The sequence below is a fragment of the Semicossyphus pulcher genome, unplaced genomic scaffold (genome assembly GCF_022749685.1).
Source record: "Semicossyphus pulcher isolate SPU_LCO1_2020_fin unplaced genomic scaffold, fSemPul1.0.p SCAF_6, whole genome shotgun sequence".
Lineage (NCBI taxonomy): Eukaryota > Metazoa > Chordata > Actinopteri > Labriformes > Labridae > Semicossyphus > Semicossyphus pulcher.
The window spans coordinates 15,806,148-15,831,874 of NW_027211737.1; the positions used below are offsets into that span (position 1 = coordinate 15,806,148).

The 25,727-nt window shown below is 41.3% G+C and overlaps 2 protein-coding genes across 2 annotated transcripts; both read right to left on the bottom strand.

The window, feature by feature from the left end:
• Window positions 1-6,592: 6,592 nt before the first annotated feature.
• pggt1b (protein geranylgeranyltransferase type I, beta subunit) lies at window positions 6,593-20,291 on the bottom strand. The gene is made up of 9 exons (XM_069683849.1): window positions 20,164-20,291; window positions 19,479-19,597; window positions 17,846-17,910; window positions 17,278-17,429; window positions 16,806-16,938; window positions 15,369-15,414; window positions 13,656-13,840; window positions 12,187-12,295; window positions 6,593-10,242 (listed from the first exon to the last, which is right to left on the bottom strand). Exons 1-9 carry the CDS (start codon window positions 20,289-20,291, stop codon window positions 10,076-10,078), a joined length of 1,104 nt encoding a protein of 367 aa, XP_069539950.1. The 3' UTR covers window positions 6,593-10,075.
• A 176-nt stretch (window positions 20,292-20,467) lies between these two features.
• On the bottom strand, window positions 20,468-24,993 carry LOC138610591 (coiled-coil domain-containing protein 112). Its single transcript, XM_069683378.1, has 14 exons — window positions 24,927-24,993; window positions 24,342-24,469; window positions 23,760-23,881; window positions 23,442-23,531; window positions 23,117-23,192; window positions 22,848-22,977; window positions 22,560-22,676; window positions 22,227-22,364; window positions 21,849-21,970; window positions 21,594-21,720; window positions 21,291-21,458; window positions 21,096-21,194; window positions 20,902-21,020; window positions 20,468-20,795 (listed from the first exon to the last, which is right to left on the bottom strand). Exons 1-14 carry the CDS (start codon window positions 24,969-24,971, stop codon window positions 20,765-20,767), a joined length of 1,512 nt encoding a protein of 503 aa, XP_069539479.1. The 5' UTR covers window positions 24,972-24,993; the 3' UTR covers window positions 20,468-20,764.
• Window positions 24,994-25,727: the final 734 nt, after the last annotated feature.

Here is a 25,727-nt window from a genome sequence, read left to right on the forward strand (position 1 = left end):
ATATAATTCAATCAAACTACATAGGTTTGGTATTAATTAATATCAGCGGCATACACCTGAAATCATGTTGCAGAAATAGAGTACAATAGAGTACAGTAGGTGTGGGTCTAACTATAGGCGGATCTATTAACAGAACAGAAGAACCCCTATTAATACCTCACATCATGTTATAATATCAGAACAGAGTAGTGCCGATACTGCGATATGCTATAATCTGATATAAATCAACGTAAAATATTAATACACATATGATTACAGTAGAATATAATAGAGCAGGTATTGGTCTGGGTTTGACAGCCCCCCTCTCCGTCCCCTGACAGCCCTGCAGGCCGGCCCGGCGCTGCCGCTGTCGGGCTAATGTTAACAGACAGACCGCTGCTGTCAGAGATGGACCGTAAATCATCTGGATGAGACTCACCTCGCCCCGCTCGATCCGCTCCACGATGCTGGCGAACTCCGTCATGTCCTCAGAGTCCGACATGGCTACAGATGGAGGTGATGGATGTACAGTAGATAGACCGGCCGGCAAAAAAAACAAAAACAAACAGGGATAATAAAAAATGTAGAAAAACACACACACGCAAACAGCAGCTGCGGCTTAAATAAACAGGATCAAACGGTCCGCAGCTTCACAAGGGAGGTGAGATAACATGAAGCGCCGCTCCTCAGACCACATCACCATCCTCCTCTCTCCTCCCTCCCTCTCTGTGTGCTGCCTTATGTGTTTGTCTGGAGACTCTACAGTACATGCGCCGGCTGCAAGAAGCCAGTTTGCTCTTAGTTTGCCTCATCTTGGAGGGAAAACCCCGCCCATCTCTCCTCAGTATCTCCATCTACATCATCCCTCAGCGGCGATGTCTCCTCTCACAGGGCTCTTTGTATCCTCCTGATCTGTCATCCATCATCCCCGCACTGAACGACTTCCGTTTTTATCCATCAATCACTACAAATAATCATAATCTCTGTCTGAAGATTAAAAGGGACCGGGGAGGGGGTCTTAAATCTGTTAGTGCTGCGTCCAGTCAAGTTGGGCATTTACGCATGGCTGACCGCGCGCTCATGTGTGCTTACGATGCTTCACGTGGGCTGATTTCTACTTATAGCGACCCAAATTTGTGACAGCAGCTCTCTGCTATCATATTGGTTTGCGTTTTTTGGGAGGGGTAGCGCCGTATGTATGTGACAGATTCAGATAGAGACATGTTTCATCATGCATGAGCCGGAATGTAAGGCGACCGCGTGAGGCCGGATTAAGTTCGTGTTTTTAATTTTTCTGGCAATGCCACTTGTTCCGCGTCACCAGATGGTCTCATGGCTTCATGCAGACATATTCCACCCCATTGAGCATGTGGACGGGGACAACCGGGCAGACTGCCCTGACGGAGCCAGCAAACGGTGCATGACAAAACTAATAACTCATTATGAACAGTACAAAAGCTCTGAGACAACCAATGCGGTGGAGACATGTTTGAGGGAAAACCTCAAAAATTGGGAGAGAATGTAACAGCATAGTGTACAACAGCCTAAATAACTGTTGGGTTGCCAGGTTGTGGTAATAATAATGTACTGTACTTATATAGCACTTTTCTAGTCTTTGCGACCACCCAAAGCTGCTTTTGCACTAGATATCACATTCACCTGTTCCCACACAGCATACACTGACAGAGGCTGCTGCATAAAGTGCCCAAGTCAGTCAGCTATCACATTCATACCACCGGGAGCAATTTGGGGTTCAGTGTCTTGCCCAAGGACACTTCGGTATGTAGCCTGAAGGAGCTGGGAATTGAACCTCCGACCTTCCAATTGAAAGACGACCAAGTCTACCACTGAGCCACAGCTACCCCTGACTATATTTAAGAAGTTGACTATAGTCACTGATGTCAACCATGGTTTTATGAACTACGTTCCGCTGTCACCACCTTATGGAGCCGGAAGTGACCACATTTGGACGAGAGGGTGGATACCCAAGAGGTCAAGTTCAGGGCCTAGAATTAGATGAGGTGGCCCAAGCAGACAGCTAGGCACCCACCTGTCAGTCAATGCAGCCAAAGCCTTAATTTTGGTTGATATAATTTAAACTGTGAGATTTAATTATATGAAGGGTTAGATGTCTGAAATGGGAAAAGTAGCTTCAGAGACCAAAGCTGTGTTTTGTTTCAAGCTGTAAACATGTTTAATTCTGCTGTTAAGTTAAGCATTGAATATTAAGGTCAAGTGGGATTGGCTCACTTTTAGAGTCAGGCTCAAGTGGTCATCAGAGGAACTGCAGTTCATGGCACTTCTGCTTGATTTCTAAGCCCAGCAGGTCGGCGCTTGGTCGTTAAGATAGCAGCTCTGTGAGGCTTGAGCTAAGCACTAATGTCAGTTTGCTTCAGTGCATGCAAGTGTTTACCATGCTCGTCTTTGTTACTCATGTTAACAGATTAACCATCAGTGGACAAATAGTACAGTTGAGGCCAATGGAAAAACAGGTATGGTGTTCTGTTATAAAACAAATAATGGGCAAAGTTATAATGTTGAAGATTTCAGTTTCGTTCTCTTTGGCGGCGCCTATGGCGATAAACGGTACTTGTGGCAGCACACTTCCCAGATATCCAGAAAGTGTTGCATGTGTGACTTCCATGGTTGGGTCCGGTTGTAACTCTTGATTTTCCTCGCTGACGGTCGCTTTCCTTTTTAGACTGTTTGCCTTCATCTGAGCGTCACATTTCTTTCTTTTTCTTTGGATTTTCACTAATTAAGTTGTATCTGTAGTCATCGATCTTTTCTTTGTTTGTTCAGCCATAGTAGATTACTGTTTACTCGCAACACTTGCAGAGACTGGAAAAGCAGCCGCTTAGCTCCGCCTACCCTCTCTGGCAGACCAACCACTGCTGGGTGATGGAAAACGTGTCACTAACTGGGCGCCGCTTGTAATTTTTTCCATGAAAATTGCACCAGACACCCAGTCCACATTACTGCAAATGCAAAGGCTTGCATCAGTGGGCCATAGGCTCAATCACCATTGTGTTAACTCATATGGCGATAGACAGTGACTAAACAGACATTTATTCAAATGAAAATCTTCGAGATTATTACTTTAAGTTGGATCTTATATGACACAAGGTGGAAAACTACCACGGTTACAATGAAGGGGAACATGAATGTTGGGATTACCAAAGTCATTAGGATTCATGCTGGAGACAATGAATGTCAGAACTAGATTCCACATCTATTTATCCAACAGTGTTGAGTTATCTAATTCCTAGACAAAGTGATAGATCAAACCACCTTTATAGAAATTGCCCCCCCTAATCATTCATGCAGCCAATAGTTAACTCATCTAAACCCTATATGAAGGATGCTTTGTTGCCTCACAGGTCAAGGTCAGCACATACAGTGGCTTTCTCCAGCCTTTAATGACCCTTTCAATGTACCCATGGGGCAAAGATGAGCGCAGGGCTCATGTATAATATGTGGAGATGACACTTGACTGCTCCATAAATTTTACATAACTGAGCTACAGTGCCCTCCACTTGACTGAATAATCAATAGAAAGCATTGATTAGTGTGTTTTACAAAGTAGAATTGATTCGACTTAAACAACTACAGAGAAAGCAGCTATTGTATAAACACATATATACAGTGAGTCCACCAAGGGCCTGGGGATAATTAAAAATGAGTCACTCATAACACATGACGCAAAGTGTCTACATGTATATGTAGACGCGTGGTAACAGCTCCATTCAAGAAAGATCAAAACATCAAGTGCTCTGTCACCTCGGTTGGCATGGCACATAAATTAACTTGATTAGCTGTATATTTTTCTATACTAGATTCAACAGAGTTTATTAACTTTACAAAACTAGATATAAACTTGAGTTTTTCTCAACTCAGCTTCTCCTACTTGTTGGCTATAAAGGGAAACATGTCTCATAGAAAATTCTGGTGGCACACAGGTATAGGATGTCTGTTGAACAAGAGACAGTAACCACACCCAAACTACAGCTGCTACAGCTGGCTGTCGAGGGAGCATCTCCAGACAGCTTTAACCTGGGTTTGGCTGTATTCACAGGGGAGGAAACACATTTCAATTCTTGTTTTCCCTTTGTTCTTTTAATTGCTACCTAAACTTGAAAACATAAAACATCATGATCATCGTGATCGAGTGCTGTTTATATATGTTATCACTCTCTACATTCAGATTGGATCTTTGAGCTCGGCTAGCCCAAATTTTCCTGGATTGAATTACCTCATCAGTGCCAACAGTGAGGTCTGTGACTGTGCTATGCAGCTCTCCTGTGGGACTCTATATGTGTGTTTGCATGTGTGCCCTGTATCCAGTGAAACTTCCCTTCCCCCAAGCCTCTTAATTGTGCCTTAGTCACTGACCTAGCAAAGAACAGAAGCATAATCATCATCATCAGACCGTGTTACTTTGAAGCAGAGCTCATCCCCGCTGCAGAAAAAATGAGAGGCAAATGAGGCAAATCAGGTTAAATGCTGACCAGTTGTCATTTTTGAAGTTAAAAATGGAGCAGTTTTGAGCCATCCAGCCACACAGTCTGCTGTGAAAGGTCGGTTATACAGAAAGTCAGCTGTTTGAGGTATTCATACATCGCCCACATGAGTGATTTCATTTTATTCTTACTTGGCCTGAGGCTGCTTACATGTTGAATGAGTAAAGGAAAGGAAAACCCACCTAAGCCTGAAAGGAATAAGAAACATGATGCACACTCGTGGGAGTAAAAGTGCCATATTTGACCAAGGACGACATGTCAGAGATGCTATATCTATTTCTTTTATCCAACAGTGACTACAATGTCTGCCTCTTATTCTAATTCTGCTTCCATTTAGAACACAATATATCTTCCCCGTATAGTTATGAACACTCAGGACTAACAGAAGATTTAACGGCACTAATAATGAAAATATTGTATTATTAAAGTATTACTGTAACAGGACCAGCACAGTGAAAAAAAATCATTAAGCTCTTAACGATGCCAATGAGGATGTTTTCTTGACATTACACGAGTATAGCTGCAAGTATGGATGCAAGATGATTTGAGAGGGAGCTGATATCTTCTCCAATTGTCTCCAAATGGTTACACTTGACCCTTCAAAAGGTCTCTAGAGGTTGATTAGCAAAATAGTTGGGCATTCAAATCAATTAATCGAATTGTATTTGTATAGCGCCAAATCATAACCAAAGTTATCTCGAGACACTTTACAAAAAGAGCAGGTCTAGACCGACTCTTTATTATGTTATTTGAAGAGAGGCTCAACATGAATCACCATGAGTAGCACTTAGCAATATTCGGCACATTGGCAAGGAAAAACTTCCTTTTAACAGGCAGAAACCTCGAGCAGAACCAGACTCATGTTGAACAGCCATCTGCCTCGACTGGATGGGCCGATAATGGGATAGAAGGAGATGCAGGATAGAGACAGGCAAAGAGAGCAACAACAACATATGTTCTTGTTACAACAACAACAACATATGTCCTTGTTTCATCAAAAACAAAAGGTAATACATACTTATGGTTTTGCATTAATAGTAAAATACTTAAAAACACATTAAATTTCAAAAGAAATAAGTTGAAAGTCAAAAGGTCAAAGACCTAGGTTTTTTTGTGGTACAAATGAAGATGATTTTGGCTTTGATTGTGAGGTTTCTTAAATGTAAAATAAGTAGCATTTTCCTTGAAAAATAAAATATAGGCTTTAACAAATATAATATAATATAAATAATCACTTATGGGCCTCTATACATGTGTGTTGGTGAGTGTGTGTGCAGACCCTTGTGAGACCCTTCCCTCTGCATCTATTCTCTTGTTTTGCTTTGCACGGAACGTTTTCAGGAGTGACGCTGTTGTGGTTCCCTGAGCCAATCACAGTGTATAGGTGTGTGTTGGAGTGGTTCAAATTAGCAACTGGGCCCCATTCAGACCAGCGAACATGGCAAAAGAGCGATGCAGAGTTGGCCTTCTTTCTGTTGGACATGTAGGTGCCTCAAACCGGGTAGGACAAGCTAATTGGCGGCTAGCATGCTAGCGCAAAGGTAACCGGCGATTAGCATGCTAGCGCAAAGGTAACCGTGATGCTGTCGGTGTTAGTTCGGCGGGGTAGGTGTGTTCTCGCACGAGAAAGTGAGAGTGAGCTTCTGGTGACGAAGAGCCAAGGAGGAGGGGCCCAGTTTGAATGTGTTGTTGACAAAATGCAAGGAAAGCGACACAACCAGGCCATTAACCAACACTGTCATTCTACCACTATCATTGTCCAAAGGTGATAAATGATAATGATTTTGGTAACTTAAAGACCATTCCTTGAAGGTCCGCAGTCAGGACACATATTTCTTATCTGTATTAAGATTATTCAAAAAACACAGTTTGCTTTAAAACTATTTGGACCCACTCGTGATCCCTGGAGGTAAAAACTCACAAATTTAAAGATGCATCTCCATGAAGGATTCGGAGCACATTCATGCTCCATTCATTCATGGGATAAAATAAAGGTTTTTTACCAGAAGCCATCCTGAGATATTCAAAATATGCAAGTAAGTCACACAAACAAAAACACTGAAAGCAGAAGAATTGAAAAAGTTAGTACGCCTTTTTATTCACCATAAATACAGTATGCACCGCCAAGCTAGAATCAACGTCACTGTCCTCCAATTCAGCGCTGAAGTACTATAATACATCATCGATTCCTCTAACCATCTCACTGATCTTAGCTGTAGCTGTAAACATGTTTTTAATCTTGAGCACTTGCACAATAGAAGTCACATATTTATAGACATTTACATGTTTATCTACACTCAATATCTCTACAAAGCATAGAAAAAATAAATTCAATTACATTTATTGTTACATTATTTAATATTACATTATGTATATTAGTTGATGACAGCAGAGCAAGGGTTCCCAAAAAGACATGCAAAATTTCATGTCTCTTGAGCGTCCGAACACAGCTTTCACTGCAGGCAGCTTCCAAGCGCGAAGCCTTGTCTTTTCATGCTGTGGGACTGAGAGCATCGACTGCAGCGTGATGTAGCAAAAATGAGACACAATATAACAGCTAATTGGATTCAGCCTTTATTTGCAGTAAGTGGCAGATCCATCCATCCAATGTCATCCCGTTTAAAGTCGGGTAAGCATTTTTGGCTTGTGTCTAAATTCATTCTTCCGTCCTTCTGGAAAAAAAACATCATCGATCAGACGCGCAGGTAAAATGACCTTTACAAGCCAGCTAACGTCTGATTGGATTAGTGAACTCTACAAAGACGGGAGGAGGAAATTTAGTTTACAGAGTAGGTGTTCCACTTCCTGAATGTTTACAAAGGTTTACTATGTTCCCTCTAGAGAACATGTATACTCAGTGTCTTCTTATAGAAACAGCCAAGCTATGCTATCAGTTCAGGCTTGTTGTTGATATAGAGACCTTTAAAAAAGCAGTTACCCGGGAGAGTGTTACATGAGGCACATTTCAGACTCAATTTTATGAAGCAGTCCTTTTAAATGTACGTTGACAAATCCCAGCAGAAGGGGGTTGAATACCGAGTCAATTCAGAAGATGCACTGGAGACATGATCGCTTTGTTTTGGTGGTTTTTTGACTCAGGAGGACCAATTGGATTTATTTCAGATTTTATAACTAAGTCACAAAAAAAGTCAGATACCAGAACATTAAAAGACTAATAATCCAAAAGCTGATGTTATTGTCTGAGGCTCAATTCGGCAAGCCTGAACTTTCCCAAAGGTGACATTATTACAAATATTTGGCAGGGGAGAAGTCAGCAAGTTCAGCAAGAGTAGCTGTAGCAAAACTGTGTCTTAGGCAAAACAAAGTGACATTAAATGATAAAGAAATACTGGACACAGCTGCTTAAAAGCTATTGTTTTTTTGCACCAAAACAAGGCTGAGGGATTGGTCAGGGTTCAGAGAGGAGATTCAACCCTCCGTCAGTTGACTCTTAATAATAGATGTTTCAAATCATTTATTTATTCATCTCTCCTCCCCTCTCTTCTCTGCTTTCCTCTGTTTCCCTGCTCTACTTTCTACACCCAAAAAACGAGGCCAACTTGGCGGGAAGAGACACAAGGCCAGGTTCATTTTAGACAGGGGAAGGGAAAATCAGAGAGGTGATGCTATTTTTATATTCTGTCAGGAGTGGTGCAAAACACAGCAGACTCCCGCAGGTAACATGTTGAAGACAGGCCACTGTATTTTCTGGCCTGCTGTGCATGCCGCTTCCTCGCTCGCCATTTTAGAAGCAGGTGTTTACTGTGAAAGCGGCCTTATATTCAGAAGGGCGTGGCTTCAGCAGGGGGCTGCAGGAACCTGTGAAGCTGGAAATGTTGCCTGGCAGAACTCAGAGCACCGAAGGCAAGAGGAGCAGGTTGAGCTCAGCACAGAATTTAATTTGTCCCTGTGTAAGGATCTTTTAAGGACATTATTTCTAGTTTTTAGAATAACTCAAGGGAAGGAAGGCTTGAAGGTTGCTTGTATGAACATCTGTGCAGACAATGGGTCGTGCTTCAGAGAGTCCAGGTGTGCAAACCCTGGTAACAGTGGAAGCTGACATTTTAAGACTCAAGGGGAAGTGACAAGTCTGGTGAGATTGTTCTGTGGCACATTCAGCTCATGTGCATTGTTCTTTGTTTTTGCCCCGAGTCCTTTCTGTTCCCAAAATAACAAGTCAATCCTCCGTGCTCTTTAAAAGAATACATTTCCCCCAAGTTACGATGCCACGGTTTCATCTTTTCTTGTATTGATTTCATGCTGGATGGTGCCTTGCAGGGAGGATGGAAGCTGCTGAAGGAGAAGCAACTCAGATCTGTTTCAGGGTTCAGGAGTCAGGGGATGTCTGTGTGGGATCTGTGGCTAGAATTGACAGATGCTACCTTGCAGGAAAGATGGGATTTTGCCCTTCCTGCCCCTAAGAGGCCCAGTCTCTTTTTCTGTTGGCCTTAGGGGAAGTATGAACAGTAAATTACATTTTCTGTGATCTAAAATGATAAAGCCTGTAGCTAAACTCATTGTTTAATCTTCTTATTTATTGTATTTTCTAAATCATAGCGTTGGCCCTTAAGGTTGTTGTTGGCTCTCTGCTGCCTTTTCCATTAATTTCACCACAGCAGTTCGATTATGATTTAAATCTGATCACTGAACAAAGCCTGCAGTGGTGAAACTGAAGGGAACTAAAGAGAGAGTTTACCTGCTAGGCTGATATCACCTTTGGGATTGGGGAGCTGAAGGCTTTGAAGAGGTTTCAAGAGCAACGTAAGGATGGAGATGTTAAGAGGGCAGAAAGAAATACTGTCCAGGGAGGATAGTGCCTTAGAGGGTCCTTTGTCAGAGAATGTAGGAATATTAATCCAAAGAAAACATGGCAGGTTTCCTCCAAAATAACAACATGGACCACAATTGTTGTTGAATTATTGGTGTATTGTTTTTATATATTTTGGGGCAGAATTCTGGATGTTCTGCTCTTATTAAATGGGAATTGACTTGCTACGCGTTTGTTTTCAGCTGCTGAAGCCACCAGTTATTTTAGATCTTCCCTAAGCCCTCCTCTGTGTCCCCGCTTAGATTGTGGTAAATGTTTACCTTGAGTTTGTTTCCTATATCCTTGCACATTGATCATCCTTGGATAGGAAGCTTTACAGCAGATGGTGTTGTAGTAACACTTGTATGTATGTATGTATGTATGTATGTATGTATGAGACTAAAGAGCAGGAGGCTTCCAAAACGTCATCTTAAAAAAGGTGTGCAAAATTGAGCGGCTCAACTTTGACTTTCTGGCACATAATTTTACTCTCACAATCCACAAAGCACACTGTAATTCCCTACTTTCTACTAATAAAAAGGCAGCAAAAAAGTGTGGCGAATATTGCTTAACAAAAAAAAGTCACTTAACATGGAGAGCTCCATGTGAAACAGGAGTCTTTAAAACCTTCCTGAAATGAGGAGGCCCTTTTAGATGAGTTGCCAAACATCTTCAAGACACACAGCAAAAGTCCACTTTCCTTTGACAGACTAATGTTCCTGATTACCAAACCTGTTCAGAGACAGAGAATCTGCGGGCCATCCTGCTGTCAGTGTTGTCTGCTGCAGCTGCCCGTGCTGTCCCTCCATGTCTGCTGCAGCTGCTGGAGGTGCTGAAAGGCTCTCTGGGTGATGTTAAGAGCTGGGTGGACCTTCCTCAGGCTGGGCTCTCCGATCAGAGACAGACCGCACAGACCTAAGTAGGCGTGGAGCGGGTCTGGTTGACAGGAAATGGAGGGAAAGCGGGTAGAGGGGAAGAAATGGGGATGAAAGAGTGAGAGAAAGGAAGTCAGAGATGGTAACATGCATCACAGCAGAAGCACCTGCATGTGACAGGTTTGTAGCCTTGATCAGAGAGAAGATGATAATGGTTTTTGTCACCTTAATCTCCATTACTGAATCAATAAAACAATAACCTAGTTTCCCATAAAGAACATCATTATGCAGAAGCATTGCTTTTGTTGTTTCGCTCCTCTAAAAAGACATCAATAATGCACATCTCATGGACCCATGACCCTTTCCTTCCCCTGGGACCAGAGTAAAAGCTGCACAGGCAAGTAAATGGAGCAGTAATTAAATTATAATGAAATGACAGATCGTTGGACACAGGCATCAGAATCAATCGGAACACCATTAGCTGCATCAATCAGAAGTCAGAGGGACTCAAGGCTGTACAGAAGACATGTCTGCAAAAGGTTTTGAGGCCAGATTTGAATCATAAAGTTATTTTTGAATTTAGTTTGAGATCATAAATTGTTCAAAAAAGAAACACATAATGTTGACTCATCACCCAGCAGCACCTCAGAGTTTTGGCTGTTTATTTCATGATTGATATGAGAATACATCAGAACCTCTCTCATGGTCAGATTAAGACCAAAGACCAAAAGAGGGGGTTAGGGGGGGATAAGATTAACACTAATGGGCTGCTGCCCCCTGTGGCCATCAGATCTGCTTGAATTGGGATAACCTATGTGCTGCATCCAAACGCTGTACTTAAAGTGGATTGCCGGTAAGATTACAATTAATATTTGTGAAGTTTTTGATGATTATATTCAGTTACCCGCAAGGACGAGGCTTTGTGGAGTCAAGTCAAATAGGTCTGCTGTGCTGTCGAAATAAAATGGGTAAAACCTGTATGTGGCATCAGTTGTTTATCATAAGGTCCGCCATGGAAACCCCTTACAATAGTTAGCAGATGACACTTTACAAGAGCAATGGCAGAAACTAGTTCTTATAAGATCTTTGGTCCATCGCTGAAGCGTCTGCAGATATTTTATAGCCATTAAATCAGACAGTTAGAGAGCTGGGTATCTGTTTCCTGGTTTAATGACAACAAACACTTCTATTGAGACTTAATCGAATCAATCTGGGCTGAAATTAAACCACTCTGGTTTTATGTTGTTATGAAAACTAAAGCTGAATTTAAAGAGCAACTGTGTGTCCAGATCTGCTTCAGAAAAACAAAGCACATTCTTCTGTTCTCTGTTATTGTTACCTTCCTATCTTCCCAGACCAGTTCTCGGATATCAGTAGCTCTGCACAACTGCCCTGTTCAAGTCCAATACTATCTGTACCCACACTGCAACAGAGTCCCTTTTATTTCCTAAAACTCTCTTTTGTTCTGTGATATTTACGAGGTTTTATGAATACAGCCTCTGTTTTGCCTCATCGTTTCTTCCCTGTCTTGTTCCTGTAACGTGAGGAGCTCGAGCTCTTCTGTCCTCGGGCTACGTAGGAACAATCACCTCATCAATTACACATTACAAGTTGAGCAAGAACACATAGACACACAAGCATGTGCGGCATTGAAGTTTAGAGTTACAAGAGTTTTTCCATTGATCTCAAGTAAAAACTGACGCCCGCAACTCCACCCTGACCTCTCTGCACCTGTGGAGGGCAGGGCAGAAAGCGTTCAGCTCAAAGAGAAAAAGAAAAGAAATTTTTGCAACTGCTTAGATCTGCCATCTTTTTGTCTCTGATGGGAAAACTTTAAAGCTATTGAAAATAAACAACAACAGTTTGTCTAGTTGTTTCCATCACATGGACTTTAAATATGCCATTCCTCCCCACTCCACCCCTGTAGCTTTCAAAATAGTATGTCCTTTGGATTTGTGCACTTTATCAGATGACTTAACTGCCCCCTGTAGGTCAAATCATTTACCTGGATGGCTGTCCGGCCACTTGGCAAATCCCCCCACCAACCGATCCTGCGTGGAGAGGATGAAGATCCTGTTCTTGTCAAAGTTTGTGTACTGAAACACATCTAAAAGCTGGGGGGGAGAGAGAGGGTGGAGGGAAGAGTGTAAAAGAAAAGGTGAGAACAAGGAAGAAATTTTACTATCAGGTCATTTTCCCACTGGTCAAGAAACCTACTAATACCCGCTAACACCCGGCTTTTTTCCTTATTGGGAAAGATTACAATCTGCATTTAGACCCGGGTGAAATTACTCTGCAGTAGACCCGGGTAATTATCACCTTGGCTCCGATCGGCAGTGATGGGAACACAAAACCCTCGTCGATACATTAATCTCCGCCCCCTTTCCGGCTCTATGCTATGCTCTGTCGGTTACTTCTGCGACTCCGTGTCATCTCAGCTACAACTTCCGCCCATCTCTGTCCAAGCAGCGCTCGGACATCGTTCAAAATTTGTCAGTGCCGAGTTTTATACAAAGACTGAATGAGTAATAGATACAATAAATACGCAACCACCGTAACATCTTCACTGTTTACTAACCCTGTTTCGGACGTGTTGGTGACGTCAGACGGTGATGCAGCAGAAAAGAAAATGACAGGAGTATACTTCACTGGCAATGGGAAAAGAGACAATCTGCATTTATAAGAGGGTCTTCCCGGGTCTGAAAAAACTGCGTCACCACGCGAAATTTAGGTGGGAAAGGGGTATAACATTTGGGAGAAACACAAAAACTACAGACGTATTTTGTATTTACAACAGAGTTGCTTGTTGCAGCAGTTTAAAAGACATTTTCAATTCAAAGATGCTCAGGATGTTTAGACAGTGATTCAATGCTTATTTCATTGGATTTAATTTCACTAAGGTGGGTTACTGTAATCAGTGACCAAACCCTTGATATTATCTCTATATATAGATACAAGTGGAGAAAATATCAAGCCTTAGTGTCTGCCATACTTCACTTCTGCCATATACAAATATTTTGTATGAGTGTGCACATTCGTCCCTCTGGCACACTTCTGACCCAGAAATTCACAGTTTTCCTGCATTGTGTTTGTTTAAGTGTGTGAGAGTGTGTGTGTGTGTGTGTGTGTGTGTGTGTGTCCTAGGCTTACTCATAGCTGTTTGCAGTTAAGCTCACGGTTTTTAGACCATGCGTCTATGTTTGTACCTCTGGCACAATAATGACCCACATGCTGAAAGGTTTGCTCACACGTCTTTTATGTTGTGTGTTTGTGCATGTGGGTAATTAACCCAGTTGATTAGACAGCGCTATTTAAAAATGGACCACATTAGTGCATGTCATCAGAACTTCACTATCACTAATTGAGAACATGGTGCAAGGACGCACAAATGCACAGGTAAAATACTCAAATTCACTTTGAACATGTTAGTGCATGCACGAGTGTGTGTGAGAATGTAGGTCTGTATCTCTTCACCTCTAGCGTAGCTCCAACCCAAAACGAGTAGCATGTATCTACAGGTTTGTTGGGCCGCCCGTGGAAGCCGGTCTGCTGCCTCATGATGCACCAGCGCCGGATCCGGTCCAACTCCCGCTGACTCAGCGCTTCCTCCAGTCGACCCATCAGACACAGAGAGGCTATGGCGCAGTATGTCCAGCCACCTGGAGGTATATAGAAAGATTGATGATAATTAATTCCACAAATGATTCCAGTGTAATGAGATAGGGATTTCTGACAATGTGAGATAATTGAGAAGCTGTTCCAGTGGTTCACCCTGACATGTTTTGATGACAGACAACTAGATAATTACAAGGCCCTGAAGTAAAAATAAAGGGTGTGTCTACATGTGGGCCCCTTTGAAGCCAAATATTAGATAGCATGTTGCTACTCTCATTTCCCTCACCTTTCCTTGAAAGTTAACAAAACACTTTGAGTGAAATAAAGATGCTTTAACCATCCCTTTAGACATCTGAGTGGGTTAATATAGAGAATTGTTTTAAAAGCACTTTACATTTAAGGACTGAATGCATAGTTTCTTCAAGTTACACTCATACACACATGACGTGAGTATTCATGGATTGATGACAGGCTGTTATCAGTGCAGCAACAAGCAGCAGCTATCCATCACTTTCTACGACCCAGCTGTCAACTGCTCTCATTATCACCGTGCCTTTAACCCATTCTCAAAGACTATCTCCATCTCCGGCTGCTAATCTGTGTTTGTGTGTGTTTTTGTGTGTGAGGGAGAGTAACAAAGACAAGGTGGGGTGATGTGCGTGGGTCAGGGGTGTAAATCTGCCAACGTTTTACACTCCTCTCCAATCATTCATGTCTAGCTCGCTATCTGCTGGAGGCCAAGGGACATCAGAGGGGATAAATATAAACCTGGATCAAACACAGTGGGGGGAATCCAAAACCACTTACTCTAACTATGGGTGTCATAATAACACTGTTATGTAATTTCAAATCAAAAAAGGAGGGTTTTTTTTAAGTGTATTTAATGGAGAAAGATGCTGTAGCCTAAAGGAGAGGAAATGTATGAACTACAAAGTGTAGTGTAAAATCTGCACACATTTCAGGCACACGGTGTGGGAGGTCTTGGTGTTGAACAAACACACTTGGATGGGTAACAGGCATCTTCTGTATATCTGCACTGATGTTTGATCAGCCCTCAGACACACAGTTGGCTGGCCTGCAGGAGAGTCTCAATGAAGTCTGTTATTATATTGAATTTATCACAAGGATGGAAATTACCAATTCGCTCTCTGTAACTAAAGTAAACAGAAAATTATACCTTTACTGTGTCAAAAGGTGAATATTTGTATGTTCCAGGAAGTGCTCTGGAATCTGTGTGTGTGGGGGTGTCGGAGGAAGGCTTTTGTGTCAGAATAATAAGGTTTAATTTGAGTGGGGCTGGGATTATGTATCTACAGAGATGGATTTTATTGGCTAATCCTTTAAACCAGTTAGTCCCATCAGCCTGCTTTATGCCCTCTACTACGCCATCGCCAACGCACCCACGTACACTTTGATCTCATATGAACCTTTTGAGTCAAAACGATACTCACAAATTTAGAGCTGCCAAGTGTGTTCAATTTTACTCGTCGTCTCCTAAATTCTACAGCTCCCAAACTCACATTTCTGATAACTGTGACGAAGTATAAGCCATTTTGAGATGATCATACTCACCATGTGACTCTCGCCCTGCTCCCTGGCCAAACCCACTATCGTACGACTGTGTAGAGAACAAAGAAAGAGCCATTCAATTATAATTAGGATTTAATCTGGCACGAAAGGCAGTGATGTGAGCATGGAAAGAGGTTTGTGAGGCATCATATATTTGAAACTGAATGTAAAGATGTCAGCACAAACACACACCGACATGCCTTCACAGCTGTTTTACATGTTATTTACCGAACAGCTTAAATGTGCTGCATCATTTTCTGAATGAGTCCTGAGGATTCTCATTTGATCGAACTGGTCAAACCACAACTTCATGCATCATCACCTGCAATGCTAACTTGCTATCTTTCCTGAATGAATGGGGAATGAAGTCTAAGCAGTTAAAAATTACATACATATAAATAAATAAGAGGATTTAAAATAACAAGATGTAATGTTTTTATTTGTGTTCCAACAGCAACAGAGGCAGCCACATGGGGAAAACTAACAAGATTGAGTCCATGTCTGCTTGTTGGTCTGGTCTGTACAGACCCTAACAATTAGGTTGGTAAATTGATACCTGGCGACATCCAAATGTTAAGAGAAACTTTACCATATCATGTAAACTTTTATTCTGTTCTAGTGCTTTTCAACACAACTCCACCTCTCACTTGTTGGCTGCCGTATACTTAGATTCACCCTACAACTGCATTGCCAAGGACAAGTTTGCAGCCAGTGGATATATATACTTTCCGGGCATGTTTCACAGTTTTCTTTCAACTAATTTCATTGCACTTTCCCTCCACTCTCCATCTCTTATGTTTGCATCGGTGACGGAGAAACATCATACACACCATGTGAATATTTAAGAAGCTATGTCATGAAACACTCGTGTGTTTAATGTCGAACTTAAAACAAGCAGAAGTCTCAAGATAAACAGAACCATCTCTCTGCTCTGCTCTGGGGACTTTACTTGTAGAAGATACCGAGACGATGAGCATGAAGGCAATACCTCATGCAGGTCGCTTTGATGTCTCTAACCAAAGTCTCATGGAAAAACAAACAAACTGAGGCTAAAGTACGGGTTGAATTAAAGATCAGTCAACAATCTGACAAAAAATATCCCTCAAGTGCTACATCATAAACTTAAAAACATGTTGTTTTCTCCTGTTGGATGGAAAAACCTCTGCTACAGCTTTAAGAGCATGATGCGCTGCTCAACCCCATTTATTATAAATGAGGTATTTCTAGGCAGAGTGCCACCTACTGAAGGTGGGTGGCCTGTTCTCCCCATTGAAGTGGAGAGGCACTGCATTGAATGGTGCAGAGACAGAGGTTGTACCATTAGGGGGCAGTCCTCTTAGCCTTCAATATACTGGAAGTCTAATTATGTACACTCCTGCAGGCCTGCAGCAAATACGTAATATTCTCCCCACAGATTACAAGAGCTTATTCCTCACTTACCAAACTTCCTCTGATGTACTCGATGGCCTTCTGGATGTCCATGCCTGACCAGTCGTCCAGCATGTAACAGATACTGGCAGCACAGTAGATAAACCGTATATCATTTTCACTTCCTTCCGGCACGGCGTAGAAACTGGAAGCAAGAACAGGAAAGGACAGAAAGTTACACAAACAGTGGAAAGTAAGCTCAAAACTACAGCATTTAGGTCATACCATGTGTACAATAGAAAGCCTGTAAGCAGAGAGTGTTAACTCAGATACATAAATGTGTGAAGAACACGTTTTACGTGTGTTTGTCTGTTTGTGTGAGCGAACAAACTACTGTTGTAGCAGCAAACGTGAGTTAATGTCAGTCCAGATAAATACCACTGGGGTTCACATGACCTCAGGTGTACTGAGTCAGATTAAAAGTGGCAATGAAAATCAGGGTGTGTGCAGATCTGTTTATGTGAATGTGTTTGTGTGCACTCACCTGCCGTCCTCCAGTTGCAGTGCTCTGAGACCAGCCAGACAGGCCTGTTTGTTAACCCTGCTCAGATCATCTCCCAGTATTAGCAGTGAGCACAGCCCAGTGTAGGTCATGGCTACGTGGCCGCTGTCGTATGGATGGAGCACGCCTGGACCCTGCACAAAATATCACAATTATTCATACAACTGCTGTAAAAGACAAAAAAACATCATATTGGTTAATAAAAACTGAAATCTGGAGAGTGAAATCTCTAGCTCCACTATGATTCCTCATGGGGGATAATGACCCAGCTTGGCAATGCCATTACACATCTATTACAATGGCTGGTAATATTGCACATGCTGGGATGATGCTAATAAAACTGGTAAATGGGACAGACCCCCTGATATGAGGGAACAGATTGGTGCAATGATTGAAATGGCTTAAATTGTAAAATATTTTGAAAAGGATGAATACACAGGATTACAGGAGATAAATAAAGACCATATGGAAAGGGATGGGACTCTTCACATTTTACATACTGAACACAATTTTTGGTCAAACTACAGATCAGTGTAAGAAGGGGCAATACCTTAGTGCTGTAAGGAATTCCAATATGTGATGATCCTCGAAACCCACAACGACTTAAGTTAGCTTCTGGAAGAGAATAACAGGAGAAGAGCGGGTAGAGATAAAGTCAGACAAACATGAACAAGACAGAGGACTACTCTGCTTTGTCTCAAAAACTAGGCCTTGTTCTATTGACCTTCAGCAAGATGCTGCAGAGATGCTTAAGCTGAAACAGGGTGCTGCTGCCATCTACTGGCCATTATAGAGGCACATTACACACAGCAAAACACACTGAGCAAAATGTTATCATACAGTAAAGAATGCACAACATGCTTTATTATAAACAATATGTCACATATGATACCCCCGTTTCTGATTGACAGTTTTACATTTATGTATGTACATTTATCATTTTGCTCTGAGTGATAGGAAGTGTTACGCTCACTTAATCTTGAGCTTGTGCTTTTCCAAATTGTATAACTACAACAGGCCTGCATGATTCATGTATTCTCAATATACCAATATAGTAAACAAAGCTGTCCTCTAACCAGTTGTTTGATATGATTTGCTACCTTAAACCACATCAGGGACAGAAGTCTGCTGGCACAGACGCAGACACAAATTTTACATAGATTACCTTGACATAAACAGATTCATACCTTAAAACCACCTGCACTCAATTACAGAGCAACAACACGCCCATCAACCACTGTTAAAACTTTCAACAACTTCAAACTAAAAATGTATTTCCATTTTGCTGATACATAAGGAAGTGCCTCCCAAGCTGTATTTTCACATCTAATGACTAGAAACCATCCAGACGCCAAACATATGGCAGCTGCATAAATGAGACCAATCAAGCGCGGCTATCCCGACATGATTTCTGTTGATGTTTTGAATAATTAACTGACTGGGCATCTAAACAGATGGCACAGAGTGGCTTATTAGAGACAGAAAAAACAAGTCATTAAATATTTAGGGACAAACTTTTCCTGATGAAGACAGGAAGAGGAATAGTTTTACGGAGGACACCTGGAGGCCAATATCTGTTAAAGAAATGAATAAAAATATCGCACGGTCTTTGAAATTAGACGACACTGAAGTTGTCAAGACTTTCCTCAGATTTATGCTTGAGGAAAAGCTCATATTGTCAGAAACTTTAACTAGTCCTGAGCACCCAATCAAGCAGCCCCCTAGTTAGCCCCTTGGCTGCCACCCTGATGACACCAAAGACCCACACACATATCCCACAACATTAATACAACAATCTTAAAGTTACATTTTGAGAAAGTGCTTCAGCTTCTGTCTTTTGCAAATGAAACTAATAAAGTTATGCTTTTCTGTACATGACCCTTAACATATGGGCATCTAATGCCGATTTAGAACCAGGATTTCTGGTCCAGAGGATAACAACAGGGAAACTGGACTAATCTGTGCAGTTAATGCAACAACATTTTTTCAACAGGGCATTTAAGTCATTATAAATCATTATACTGAAGATTAGTTGTTGCATAGTTTATTATTACAACACCTTTTTGTTAAAAGCCCTGTGAGTCAGAGGGGATGAGGCTTCATTTAATTTAGTCCTTATAAGTTGATTTGGCAGCAACCTTTTTATTCGCTGCTGTAGAAGTTGAAAGACATGAGATACTTACGATCTTCTGTGGGCAAAACCTGTAGTGAGTAGATCCACTCAATCATGACATTCCTGTCAATCACATCTAGAGCGTCCAGCACATCCAGACCAGACAGGGCGAAGAATATTATGGTTAACCTGGAAAAAAAGGGCAAAAGGCAATCTATTAACTTGTTTCTAATCAGCCTTTAAAAAAGCTACAATATATACAGAGCTATGCAACAAATGAGAAACAATGTAAACTGTGGCTGTGAACAGTGACATTATAGGATGGTAAAACCTGACTCAAAACAATTATTTAAAAACAGTCTGATTAGCTTGTACAAGGCTGTTGCTTGAGTTCAGTTTGTAAAAGAAGCTGAGCTAACTAAAATACAAATTTTAAGCTCACAAATGAAGAACCTCATCAAGTACACAGATCATTTAGCTTGAGGTCTTATTCCTATGATAATATAGCCTTGTTACTAACGTTAACTAATGACTTTCACAGGGCGTCGTTCCCCGTAGTACCGTTAGTTCCCTGTTTTACAACAGTCAATCTGTCATAACTTCACCAGCATTGCTGATGTTAGCAAGCACGCTAAGCTAAGTAGCACTAGCATCCATTCAAAACGGTTGGTGTGCCACAGCTAGCGTGAATGCTAGTTAACTTCTTCAACAAAACATGTGAATTAAAGCAACACTGTTCATTCCAGTGAACTCACCTGGTCGTTTCCAACGAGGCATATCTCTCAGGCAACACCTGAAGTGTTCTCTGGAAGAACCGTACATGTCTATCTCTTAAAAAGTCTATTTGCTCAAATTCTTCAAACTGGCTCTCCTCTTCCGCCATCTTTGCATCCGCACCTATGAGGAATCTTTTCCGGTACGTTTGTTTTTCAAAATAAAAGCTCCTACACACCATGAGCAATGCGCCGAAAGTGTGATTCAGAGGTTTGAGGTCTTTAGAAATCACAAGCTGTGGACATTATACGGATTGCCTTTTTGTTAATTTATTGATATCCCACGGTAAAAATCTTAAAGCTGTCAACACCCAAAAGCAGTGACCAGAAAAAAAAGACCACCAGATTTAAGTTGTGACATTTACACAAAACTGCACTGACAAGCTTTTAATTATAATACAATATGAGTTCATTTCATTCATAGATTGTTTAAAACCTCAAACAGCAACACACAGTAGATTCAAAGGCACAATATGGTGTTCAGGTGCGATTTTGTACATTTATATTTAATAAATTTCTATAAAAATAACGAATTGCAATGAATACATTTCATGACTTCTTAGTCGGCTTCCAATTATGCTCATCACAGGCCTTGTCTCCAAGAGGGAACAGCTCTGCAACAGAAGATTTAAGTGATTCAAACTATTACAAATTATTACCCAAAATATCTATTAATATAATATCAACCTCATGATTGTAAATAATTAGAGATGACCAGACCTGTGAAACATCTGTAAAACAGGCCCTCCTCCTGAAGGTCCTATGTGCTTCATTCTCTCCTCCCATCCCTTAGTGGTGCGGGTCAACCTGGAAGGGTCTCTGTTGACTTGACCATCCACCTGAATTGAGGACAAAAATAAACATGAGCCTGATTTTAAAGATTTTCAGATTTTCAGATATAATGTTTACCCTACCTTCTCCTTCAACTTAGCAGCAATCCTCCTCTGTCTTTCCTCTTCCTCTTTTTCCCTCTGCAGTTTTTCCTGGAGCTTTGCCTCCACCTTGTGAAGATCCTGCAGAAAAGCAAAGATAAGCGTTGTATTTTACCCAGAATGGTGACTTGATTTTTGTTGTTATTTTAACAGCTGGTCTTGTATTTCTCTTCATACCCTTTCATTAAAGCGTTTGATGCCCATTGCCGCCTCCCTTCTCCTCTCATCCATCTCCCTCTGTTCCTCCTCTCTCCTCCTCCTCTCCCGTTCCTCCTCCTCCTCTCTCCTCAGTCGTAGCTGCTCCTCAATGGTCAGCTTCACTTCCAGCTGGCGACGGCGCTCTTCCTGATAAACAAAATACATTTTGATACCTTTAACTTAATATTCGTTATGGGCACCAACTCGCACTAGTTTCCTCCAACTGCCACAAATACAGTAGAATTACTTTTAACACACACACACACACACACGCAACAGCACCTTTGCTTGTCTCCTCTTTTGTATCTCCTCAGCCAGTCTCTGCTCTTCTTCCTGTTCCTCGTTCCTTCTCCTTTCTTCCCTCCATTCCTCCAGTCGCCTTGCTGTCTCCCTCTTCTCCTCCTCAGTCCTGAAACAGACAAGGATATTACACACCAGAGATACAATGACCTATATATTATGCATTTGAAAGCTTTAGTCATGAAATCCATGTCTGCTCCACTTCTTCATTTTTATTCTGCTCTACTTCTGACTCACCTGTGTAGGTGGGCTTGGCTCTTGGCCTCCTTCTCCCTTCTTTCTGCCTCCTCCACTTCCTCCTGACTCTGTATCCTGGTCTGGCGTTCCTGATGCTTGCTGGCTTTCCATCTCTGAATAGCCTAGATAATTTATGAAAATGAATTAGTAAAATAGAAACCAACACATATTTTCAAGACAGCACCACAGCCGCCAAAAAGATCACAAATGCACTTTTCAAACACAGTCAGGTTGCTGGTTGTTCATGTTCATCTTCACACGTCACTTTTCGTGATGCTAGCAGCTACATGAAGACATGTATTATTATCGATTAGAGATAATGTACCTATCCATATGAGATTTCCCATTGAGCTCATACATGTTCCATCAGTTCTTTACCTCTCTCTTTCTGTCCTGCAGGTAGATCAGCTCCTGATGCCAGTCCTCGTGTTGCTCTATCTCCTCTGATGTTTTACCAGGCAGGTACAGTTTGGCCTCTTTCCTGTAGGCAGGTTGCCCACTGTGCTTCGTCCAGACCTGTGAATAAAACAGATTAGAGGAAGTCAGACAGGAATCAACCTTTGGGATGACATGTGCTGATGCTGACTAAAGGAAAATTAAACACTTTTAAGAGAGTGCCGAGTGACTGTAAGCAATTATCTTCAAGTGGAGAAAATAAACAAGAGTTTGAATTACAGCTGAAGGTATCAAGACAGTATGGTGATGTCTTACTTTAAGGAAAGCTTGGTGGTCATACTGGTCCCAGCCTCCATTAGGGCCTCCGTTCTTCTGAAGGAAAGTCTCCAGTGCTCTGACCTCTGCAGGGAGCTCTGTGTCCGGGGGTTTGGTCTGATGCAAAAGATAACACTATGAGTGCTGCGTGGGTCAGATTTCTAGATGGTTTTAATAGTCTAGTTTTTCATAATAATACACCAATTTTAAGATTCTATATCCGAACAAAGTCTAGCCTCTTTTTGTGGCATAAATGATGGATAATAGAGCAAATACAGAGGGACAGACCTTAACAGTGGAAGCTGTGTGAAGTCTGGGTCTGTCTGCTTCGACAGCAAGACTCCAGTTTACAATCTTCTTCTCATAAGCAGTGATCTCCTGTCTGCATGTCCGCTCCTCCTTCAGAAGTTCCTCAAAGCTGAGAGGAGCAGAGAAACACAAAGAGCAACTGTTTAACATTTTAATTACAGAACATTTATTTATGGTCATTGTAGAGGAAACATTTAGGAGACGTTTCTGAGTTTCTATGTGTAAAGTTGTGTAGTGTATCCTGTTACCATGATCGCTGATCCTCCTTTAGTGTGTTAATTGAGCTTTCTACCTCTGACATTATTTCCTTCAGTCTCTCAATTACTGAAAACCCAAGAAGAGATACAGAGACATTATTAACAACTTTGCCTAAAACAATCTTAGTGACATCCTACTTTTACTTTAAAATTACTTCAAGCTTTTTCATGTAGCAGAATGGCACCAATATTTACAGCTAAGGTGACAAACAACCAGTGAATGCCTCACAAGATGGCTGAATTAATAAAAACAGAATAAAACTGTGTGATTATTTTTAAGTTACAATGAGGAAACACTGATAGATATAAAACTTACACTCTGGAGTTGGCTTCACATCTATGAGCTGTCTCTGAAATGTCCTCACACCATTGTGGATCTTCACCAGCTGCTTTTGAAGATTCCCCTCTAAAGACAAAAATGACCATGAGGAATAAAATTGTATTAATCAAAGGGTAAAGTGTTGAGGGTGGATGTTTATGTTATAATTGGTTTACTGCTATGATTTCAGGGAGTAGTGAGAAACTACTGTTTAAAGTCAAGTATTTACACCACATGGAGACAAAGCTGTCTCAGAGGCCACATTAAAATGTCTAGAGGAAATGTGAGGATACAGTATTGCAATGAAATACCCACTCTCAGCATTTCTTTCTTCCTCCAGCAGTTTCTCAAACTCTTCCAGTTCTCCACACACATCTGTCCAGCCATTCTTTTTGCACTGAACATTAAATGTCCTCTCTTTTTCCAACTTTTCTATTCTGTAAAGGAAGAGGGGGGGATTTAAAGAGGGATTTACATCATTTAAAAGCAAAGACATATGGATTGTAACATGGACTGATTTGATGTGTTAAATTGGTTCTGACAATAATTACATTCATGCAGAACAAAAAAGAAAGAGGCCATGCTTTTCAGTTTTTAAATTTAATGTTTAGTATCAAACTTGAAAGTACAAAACAACACAAACATCTTACAATATAATGCAATCAAATACATTTGTTCTGCAATGATAATCATATTTTTAAAGTTAATATATATTGCAAATGTTGCTTGCTGAATCTGTGTCAGAGCAGAACTATATTTTGAGGCTGTAGGTTTTGGTAATGTAGGCTCTCATTAAATGTAGGTAATTTCTCTCATTCTGTCCATCAACTGCATTGCTGCAATTGAAATGTAAGTGTTTGACTATCTGGAATAACATATGAATAGAACTTCACTTACTGCCTCCTGTTCTTCTCGGCCTGCCTGACAAACTGTGCAACCTCCTGTCTGGTCAGGCTGTGGTCTCCACTGTCACTGCTGATAAGGGCTGATGTGCAGGGCTGATGTACTCTGGAGTCTCCCTCTCCCTGCTCAAATTCATGTAGTAAAATAGAAGAAAAAAGTGGATCACAGAGTGATATATACTGTATCATTTTTCTTGAAAGCTTCGACGTCCGATAATGGAACAACGAGTTCCTCGAAAGTCGTTAACAGATTAACCAAGACATCGACGTGACATCCATTTTCGGACAGCTACTAGCTACGTTAGCAGTCTCTTAGAAAATACCAGGTAACCACTCTAACGCAATTTCTCAAATTGATGGTGAGTGTATGACGGATCAATGCATGTCACTGGAGAACGTATGTACAATAAATGTTAGCAACATTAGCTAGCATTGATAAACACTCGCTACACACTAGTTTGTCAGACCTCTAACCGATACCTGATTTCACTTAAAAAATGAAACATTTGGTATGATTAAAATATAGTCTACTGACTGATATGTTTATTTTTAGGAACAAATTCAGTAAATGAATAAGTACCGAGCGACGTTTCTCAGCGCGTCGTGTGGTTGCTAGGGTAGCCATGTTTGAGTTAAACTGTCAACACAACAAACTTTATTAAAACAGACACGATGGACAAGTTGTGCTTCTGTAGTTAGTGATTCGTACCAGCAGAGTGCGCCTCTGGTCACTTATCGCTTGTGTGTCTCTAACAAACTGGACCAAGTTGAAACATATTGGTTAGTAGGTCTGTACAGCCTTCTATTGCCCCGATGATCAACTAAATTAGTATAAAAATACAGTATTGAGCCTATTAATTACCACCATGTGCAATGCTGTTACTGCTGGATCGTAGGAGAGAGCTAAGCTGCCTAAAAACTTCCACTTTTAGAAACACTAATCTTAGTTTTCTGAAGGGTGGAGGTGCTGACTAAATCTCAGTAGCTCAATGTATGATCATGTTAAAAAGAAGAAGACCTTTGATTTCATCTTTATTTGATGGTAGATAAAACCTTCCCTTTCATCAGCATGAAACTGTGTTAAATCGTGTTTCTACTTCTACCTTTACAACTTGAAAGTGACATACAGATACTGAGGTACAGAAACATCTGACTGCTATAGCTATATGGTTAGAGTAACGTACACATCCCAGGCCTTGGTTATTTCTGTCCCAGCTTTTGTATGATGGCCAACAGCTATAATTATTATGAGAGCTTGCCAAGCGACAGTCAGAGAGAAAAGAGGAGAGCGAGACAGAGATAGTGAGAGTGAGAGGGCGTAAAAATAGAAAGCTAAATCCATTATTGAGTGCAGATATTGGGGATGGTCTCTCCCATGAGT

Coding starts and splice junctions, on each gene's coding strand:
- LOC138610591 (XM_069683378.1), bottom strand. CDS start 24,971: ATGGCTACCCTAGCAACCACACGACGCGCTGAGAAACGTCGCTCG. Junction 24,470..24,926: donor GCGCTGAGAAACGTCGCTCG/GTACTTATTCAT, acceptor GAATTTGAGCAG/GGAGAGGGAGACTCCAGAGT. Junction 21,971..22,226: donor TGCAGGACAGAAAGAGAGAG/GTAAAGAACTGA, acceptor TAAATTATCTAG/GCTATTCAGAGATGGAAAGC.
- pggt1b (XM_069683849.1), bottom strand. CDS start 20,291: ATGGCGGAAGAGGAGAGCCAGTTTGAAGAATTTGAGCAAATAGACTTT. Junction 15,415..16,805: donor AGTACATCAGAGGAAGTTTG/GTAAGTGAGGAA, acceptor TTCTCTACACAG/TCGTACGATAGTGGGTTTGG. Junction 10,243..12,186: donor GTGGCCGGACAGCCATCCAG/GTAAATGATTTG, acceptor CCTGTCAACCAG/ACCCGCTCCACGCCTACTTA.